Here is an 8,069-nt window from a genome sequence, read left to right on the forward strand (position 1 = left end):
ACAAAAAAAGGGGGCAGCTAGATGCTACTAGCTGTGTGACCCTGGGCAAGTCACTTAACCCCCATTGCCCCACAAAACACACACACACACACACACACACACATAAAATCTAAATGTGTGGTCGCCTTAAATTAGAAGCTTTAGCACCAGTCTTCGGGCATTAAGCATTTATTAAAGCATACCAAGTATTCACGTGGAGTTCAGAAAGTTAAGAAAAGGCCTATTTAGGCCTAGAGTTCCAGCCTGGTCAAGTTCTCTGCCTCCTGCTTCAACCAGGAACTGCTCCCACAAACTAAGTATGGAAGCTTTTTATAGGTATGGAGCATGGGCGGTCCTTACACACTGCTTCAAGATGATTGGTAGGCGGCATCCAAATCCATTGGCTCACTAGACTTGGAGGTGGTCTCAAGTTGAGTTCAAAGTCCTTAGCTTTTGAGAACAATACCTACTAAAGGGCAAGCCAGGTGTGGTTACAATCTAATTAACTTGAAGTAGGCTAATCAGCAAAGTCAATCGCTCTCACTTAATTCAGTCAGTTTAGATTAATCTCCAGGTGGGCCTTTGAGTATCTGCCAAATCCCATTATTTTCTCACAAGAGCCAGGGCTCTTCCTGGGCCAGGCTTCCTACTAGAGAAGGACCAAGACTGGTTATTATCAAATATGTTTTTGCCAGCCTTTCTGAGGTGCATTCCATCCCTGACCAAGAGCCTGTCAGCCAGATATTTTGAAGTTAATAGAATCTGTATACTCGTCTTGGGTTTTGCTAAAGGCAGACCTACACTGCACGTTTTTAGACCAAAAAGGGACCTGCCTCGTATAGGCTGACCTAAGGCTTGGAGAACTTTTTGCATAGATGCCCTCATTTCATCTTCATAACCAGCTAGTGAGAAAAATACTTTAGGTCTTTTTTTTTTTTTTTCGGGGCAGTGGGGGTTAAGTGACTTGCCCAAGGTCACACAGCTAGTAAGTGTCAAGTGTCTGAGGCCGGATTTGAACTCAGGAACTCCTGAATCCAGGGCTGGTGCTTTATCCACTGTGCCACCTAGCTGCCCCTTATTACCCCCATTTTACAGATGGGGAAACAGAGGCACAGAGAAAACAAGCTAGTATGTATGAGAGGGAGGATCCAAACTCCCTAATTCCAACATCTGTGCCATATCTACTTCATAACACTGACCCATTAACAAAGTGCTTAACAGAGTAAAAGTAGCCAGATGGTGCGGTGAGTAGAGGTCCTACAGTCAGGAAGACTCATCTTTCTTAGTTCAAATCTGGCCTCAGTGTAACCCTGGGGAAGTCACTCAACCCTGTTTGCCTCAGTTTCCTCATCTGTAAAATAAACTGGAAGAGGAAATGACAAACCACTCCAGCATCTCTGCCCCAAAAAAACCAAATGGGGTCACAGAAAATGGAACGCAACTTGAAATGACTGAAAAGCAACTAACACAGAATAACCACTTACTACATGCTTGTTGACTGACTGACTCAAGGAAGGTGTCTCTGGAAACAACCCTTTCAGGTTGCCCTGCCCCAGCAGGATTTCCTCATTTTAAAACTCATCTGATTCACCTCCAGCCCTAGTTACCTCAATAACATGCCTGACTGGCAGTCATCCAGCAAGGGTTGGATGTTTCCTCTAAGAGGAGGACTCATACAGCCTGGCATGCCCTCTCCATCTTTAGCTCAAGAGCCAGGGATCTTTTTTAAAAATAGGCATTTTATTTTGAGTTCTGTTAGCAAGCACACAGAAATTTGCATTCAGATGTATAATCAGGAAAATTGTCATGCGTGATGAAACCACAACACCTAGTTTATCAATGATTATACAAAGTGTGTCACCCATTAACCAACCGTGCATAGTTTTTGTGTTTTCCGGTCCCTTTTGCCTTTTCTGTGTAAATGATGGGGATTTATTATTGTTAGCTTTAACTACAAAGCTGTGAGTGTGGGTTTGGTTTTTTTGTTTGTTTGTTTGTTTTTTAGTGAGGCAATTGGGGTTAAGTGACTTGCCCAGGGTCACACAGCTAGTAAGTGTTAAGTGTCTGAGGCCGGATTTGAACTCAGGTACCCCTGACTCTAGGGCCGGTGCTTTATCCACTGTGCCACCTAGCTACCCCAAGGGTTTGGTTTTTTTAAGTTCTTTATGTTCTACTTCATATAAGTCACCCTACAATTCTTTGAATTATTTGGCATTTCTTATGGTACAACGATATTCCATTATGTTAACCTACCATGATGACTTATTCAGCCATTCTCCAGTCCATGGATACCTAGCTTATTTCTAGCTTTTTGCTACCAGAACGAGTGCTGCTCTCCGCACTCTTGGACACTTCTCTTTTCTCTATCCATATTCGCCTTGAGATATCATCCCAGTGGTAGTACTATTGAGGCAGAAGGTCTGCACGTTTTTGTCACTAATTGTCTAATTCTACATTGCTTTCCAGAAATGTTGGACCAGTTCACAATTGTACCAAATTAGTGTGCCTGTTTTACCACAGCTGCACCCACGATTTTATTGTCTTTTACTGTATTTACCAATTTGATAGGTAGTGGGCAAAGTCTCAGAATTGTTAGCTCATCATGTTCTCTAGAGGCAGTGTGGCTTAGTGGAGGGTGTGCTCCACAAAGAGTCAGGGAGAGTCGAGTTCAGTCCACCTCTGACATTTAACTAGCTGTGTGACCTTGGGCAAGTCACTTCACCTCTTCCTGCCTCAGGCAACTTCCTGTTACTTGGCTGGAGTTCCAACAGATAAAATCCAGCTTGTTAGGAATGTATGAAAGAGATGATAATCCCTTGCCCTTTATTTTTTGTTTGTTTTGTTTTTGCTGGGCAATGAGGGTTAAGTGACTTGCCCAGGGTCACACAGCTAGTAAGTGTCAAATGTCTGAGGCTGGATTTGAACTCAGGTCCTCCCAATTCCAGGGCCAGTGCTTTATCCACTGTACTACCTGCCTGCTCCTTGCCCTTTATTTTTAAGAGATCTTGGAGAGAGAATCTTTAGAGCTGAGACGTGGCCAGAGCCGTGACTCAGACCATCCTCATTCCGCTTCTTCATTTTACAGATGCCCAAGAGACAGGAAGGAGCCTGCTTCAGGTCACACAGTTCCTAGTAGTAACAGAGTCAGAACTTGTATTTGCTGCCCTGATGCTCTTCCCACATCCTCCTCCTCCTCCCTTCCATTGACTGGTCGGCCATGTTGGCCTTGTTGCACGGGCATGGAGAAGTGAGGCCTGGAGACCTGGCTCTCCCAGGGTCCCCGAGAAGAATCAGAGCTGTTTAGCCCAAAGAAGAGAAGGCTCAGAGGAGCACGACTGCTTGCTCTGCTTACATTTTTGAAGGGTTGTAACATGGAGAAGGACGAGATGTGTGTGTTTGCTCGGCCTCCAGAGACAGAACAGGACAAAGCTTGACCGTGGCAGGGAAATGTGTGTGTGGGGGGAGGGGGGTATTTGCTGCCAATCATAGCTGTCCAGAGGCAGAACCAGCTGCCTCAAGACGCCCATGAAGACGACTCAGGTAGAGGCCAGGTGATTACTCATGGCATATGAGGAAGACATCTTTAGGTAAGGGTTTAGCAGTAGCACCCTAGCTTTAGGCTCCTTCCTCAGGGACCATCATTCCGTCAGTTTGTGATTCTTAGAACCAGCCAAAGTTGAATGAGGAAGCTCAGTGTCACCCCAGATTCTGGGGGTACTTGGCTGCTCTTGTGCATGTGACAATCTACCGATCAGTAAGTACTGCTTGTGGGGTGGTATATAACATAGTAGGCACTTAATCATTTAGCTGAATTCAGCAAACAAGAAGTACCTACTATGTACAAGGCTCACTGTGCTGGTCGATGGGCCAAGACAAAAATAATGCTCCCCCTTCCCCCAAAGAACCCATATTCTACTGGGGAGTGTGTTGTGGACACAGATAAGGAAATGAAAATTAACTTTTGAAGGGAAAGAAAAATGTCAGCTGGAGAGGGGCAGGGAAAGTTGGTGAGCTGAAGATTAGCCAGGTTTTTGTGTCTGAGGAAGGACCTGAGTCATGCTTTAAGAGAAGCTGGGCCAGTCTGTTAGGGCTGTAGGACGATACAGTGGGTAGAATGCTGGGCCTAGAGTCAGGAAGCCTCATCTTCCTGAGTTCAAATCCGGTCTCAGATACTTACTAGCTGTGTGACCCTGGGCAAGTCACTTCACCCTCTTTGCCTCAGTTTCCTCATCTGTAAAATGAGTTGGAGAAGGAAGTGGCAAACTGCTTCAGTATCTCTGCCAAGAAAACCCCAAATGGGGCCACAAAAGTCAGACACAACTAAAACAACTGAACAACAACAGGGCCAGTCTATGGGGCAGAAATGAAGATGTACTTTCTAGGTTGTTTGTAGGGTATTGACCAAATGCTTTATTGTGTGATTCACACATCAGATGTCAGAGTTGGAAGGGTCTTAGACTATAGAACACTAGAGCACAGAATGTTAACATAGAGTGGCCAAGCTGAGGAGAACCTTAGAGCTCATCTATTCAAACCTCCTTCTACAGAGAAGGAGACCAAGTCCCAAAGCATCTTGCCTGAGGCCACACAGAGCCAGGCAGAGCCAGGAGTGGAGCCCATTTCTCCAGGGGTTCGCCTAAGCTGCCCCCATAGCAGATGCTTTCTGAGAAGGCCTGCCTCTGGCTGTCCCTTCCCAGCCCCCTATCTCTGGTATTTCTCCAGGCACGGCGGCACCATGGTGACCTACGGAGGGATGGCCAAGCAGCCCGTCACAGCCTCAGCGGTAAGTAGGCATGGGGTTTCCTCACCATCCAGAGGTGGAGAGGAGTCAGGGAAGAGCTGGGCTCCCTGCCCAACACCCAAGGCATCTATCTGACCGCCGACCGAGCCCCAGCATTCCCACTTCTCCCAGCCTTCAGTCTCTCTTCCCTGTGTCCACAGAGCTCATTCATCTTTAAGGACATCAAGCTCCGGGGCTTCTGGATGTCTCAGTGGAAGAGGGACCGAGGCACAGGTGAGTAGGAAGTGACTCGGCACTAGGGCCAAGGGGTGGGGGGATGCCTGGGGAAACCCAAGCTGGCCTGCAGGGCCCCAAGGGAATGTGGTTCTTTGTGCTTTCATTCACTCAAAAGTAAGTACCTACTGTGTGCTAGCCAGAGGAGAGAAAATTGGTCTCAGAGACAAGAAGGCCCACTTGACATCCTGAGCCTCTCCTTGTCCTAGGCCGCCCTTTAAGACCATGAAATTGCAGAGAAGGTGGCATCACCCACATTAGTGGAGGACCCTTCCTCACCTGGGAGGGCCATTCCTTTCCCCCATTTGCTCTGCGCCAGCCACTGTACCAGGTGCTGGGAACACAGAGACAAAACTCCTTCCGTTGGTGGGGCGACAGTGAACCCAGACAGGAAGCACCCTAGGCCAGAGCCCGCAATCATGAGGGCCCTGGGAAGTGGGCTTGGCCTTACAGCCAGGCAGGAAGTCTAAGGGAAAAGCATTCCCTGGAGCGGCCTTCACTTGTCCTCCTCCTGTCTCGCCGACACCAAAGGCCAGCCCCAGAACCTGAGCGCAAGGGGAGCATGGACCGGGGAAAACAAAGGGGGGGGGGGGCTGTGGAAGGAGAGGCCATGGCCAAGGAGAGGCACTCAAGGACAGCTGCGTATGCATCCTTGGCATTGGCCAGGCCAGGCCAGCCCCAGGCCGATGGTTCTTCATTCCTCACCTCCCTCCCTGCTCTGCCCCTGGCAGCCCTAGGCCCACACAGAGCTCTCTGCCTTCGATTTCCTATGATGTGACCCGGCCCAGGCTCCTAGCGTCATTCGTCCTGATGATAATAGCTCCATTCACTGTGCCTGTCCTGATGACAAAGAGTTCTGTGTGCCCTCTCTCAGCTGATCCTCCCTGTAACCCTGGCAGGTGTGGACTGCAAGCACTTCACGGATAATTCTCTCCATTTGACAGATGAGGAAAGTAAGGCTAACAGAGGTCCAGACACCTGCCCAAGGGAGTGGAGCCTCGATGCAGTCTGTCAGCGCCCAGTCTGTATTCTGTCATGGCATGCTGCCTTGGGGGGGGGGGAGGTGTCCTGGGAGTGTTCCCCCTCTATCTAGCCCGGGGCTTCCACAGTGCATAAAGCACTGGGCCTGGAAACAAGAAAACCAGAGTTCAAATCTGGCCTCTGACACTAGCTGACCCTGGGCAAGTCGCTGCCCCTGTTTGCCTCAGTTTCCTCAACTGCAAAATGAAAATAACAGCATCCACCCCTTACGGTTGTTGTAAGGCTCAAATGAGATAACATTTGTGAAAGCACTTCGTGCCTAGCACATAGTGCTATACAACTGCTTATCCCTTTTCTCCCCTCCCCCCCTCCCTGCCTTCCCATCCGAATCAGGGTTAAAGTTGTTTGCCCAAGTCCCATTGCAGCCACTGCCGTTGCAGCCTCCCCCAAGAGCCCTGCTGAGCTCCAGCTGGTCCTTTCTCTGTGTTTTATTTTTCTCTTCCCCTTGAGATCCCTCAGGAGATGGGGAGAGATGGGACTTTAGAAAGCAGAGACCTTTCCTGAAGCTGCAGGGAAGGAGAAGCAGGCGTCAAGAGACAAACATCTATGCATGCGGGCGACTCCAGAGCCAGAGCATAGGAAGCTGTAAAAGCTGGGCAGCGGGGAGGGCGCTGTGGAAGTGGGGAGGCTTGGGAAATGATTCCTGCCTCAAAGCCAAATGAGCTAGCAGTTATACAAAGAACAGGGGGAAAGAATTCCAGCCACGAACGTGACCGAGCTGTACCCCCAAAGTGGGAGTGCAGTGTCAAACCTTAATAGCCTATCATGTTTAACACAGTGTTGAGCCTACTGCCCTGCTTGTCTCTAATCCCTCTGCTTTCTTCTGGCTATTTTTAAAATGTTTTATTGATTTCTTTGCTTTCTTTTTTTTAACTTCTCCACTTAAAAAAAATATAATGAAAGCCCTCCCTTATAACAAATATAGTCAAACAAAATAAATTTACACATTGGTTCCATCTTAAGGTGGAAAACTAGATTTTTTTTTTTAAACAGGAGAGAGCTATTCAAGTTAAAGGAATTCCTCATTCCCTTGAAGGTCATTTGAAGTCAATACTGATTTTACACTAGATTCCCCAGAGCTGACATGGAAAACAATGAAGATATGAGTGGAGGGGAATGGGAGGAGCAATGGATTTAAAGGAGCGGGGCCTGGGTTCTAATCCTGCCTCTGTTAATCTATATTTAGGTGATCTTGGGCCTGTCCTTTCTCTTCTTCCAGACCTCTATGACCTTTCCCCCATCCTCTCTTCCTCCTATCACAGACCAGTTCAAGGAGATGATCCTCACCCTGTGTGACTTCATCCGCCGAGGGCAGCTCACGGCTCCGACCTGCTCTGAGATCCCGCTGCAGGATTACCGGGTGGCGCTGGAGGCTTCCATGAAGCCCTTCATTTCCTCAAAACAGATTCTCACCATGTAATAACCCAGGAGGAGCATCATGAAGCAGTGGCGGAAGTGGACAGCAGGCTCCTCATCTCCTGTCTCAACTCCTGGCCAGGTGCTGCCTCTGCCTCTCTCTGGAGCATGATTGCTCCCCAAGGTGGGCCTGCCTCTGAGATCAGGAAGCAGATGTGAGCCAAGGGCCCAGGAACCATACCCAGGCTTCACTAATAAAGTGTGATTGCCATTTCTTAAGCAGGAAATTGTCCTTTCCCACCGGAAGCAGGGTGCTGGCCATTCATGGGGTCTCACTTTGCTTTTCCACACTTAACTACTCAGCAGAGTCTTAAGCACCAGAAGTTTGGCCTGCAGGGAGAACAGGTCTTGGCCCTGCCCTAAGCTTTGTAGTCGGGAGCAAGGTAGGCGTATGACCTTTGGGAGATGCTGATGCTACGCTGAAAGGCTACCACATAATCGTGGAAGCCAGAAGTGGTCAGGCTTCCCTATACTGCCCTGTAGAACCGAATGCTGGTCCACCCTCTGGAGGAGGATCGAGGAAGAGAGTTAGGAATTAGAGTCCCCTGCCTCAGTCTTGATGTTCCTTGGCTTTTTAACACCATAACTGAGATAGGCCCTCTCCTCAGACTCAGGGCTG

At 48.6% G+C, this 8,069-nt stretch overlaps 1 protein-coding gene across 1 annotated transcript in view; it reads left to right on the forward strand.

Moving 5' to 3' along the window:
- MECR (mitochondrial trans-2-enoyl-CoA reductase) overlaps window positions 1–7,669 on the forward strand; it is a 51,424-nt gene extending 43,755 nt beyond the window's left edge. The window contains exons 8-10 of the mRNA XM_043994858.1: window positions 4,702–4,762; window positions 4,921–4,993; window positions 7,297–7,669. Of these exons, the coding sequence (XP_043850793.1) occupies window positions 4,702–4,762; window positions 4,921–4,993; window positions 7,297–7,454 (292 nt within the window). The 3' untranslated portion in view covers window positions 7,455–7,669. The remainder of the gene's footprint in view (window positions 1–4,701; window positions 4,763–4,920; window positions 4,994–7,296) is intronic.
- Window positions 7,670–8,069: the final 400 nt, after the last annotated feature.

Source organism: Dromiciops gliroides, chromosome 3 (assembly GCF_019393635.1).
Source record: "Dromiciops gliroides isolate mDroGli1 chromosome 3, mDroGli1.pri, whole genome shotgun sequence".
Classification (NCBI taxonomy): Eukaryota; Metazoa; Chordata; class Mammalia; order Microbiotheria; family Microbiotheriidae; genus Dromiciops; species Dromiciops gliroides.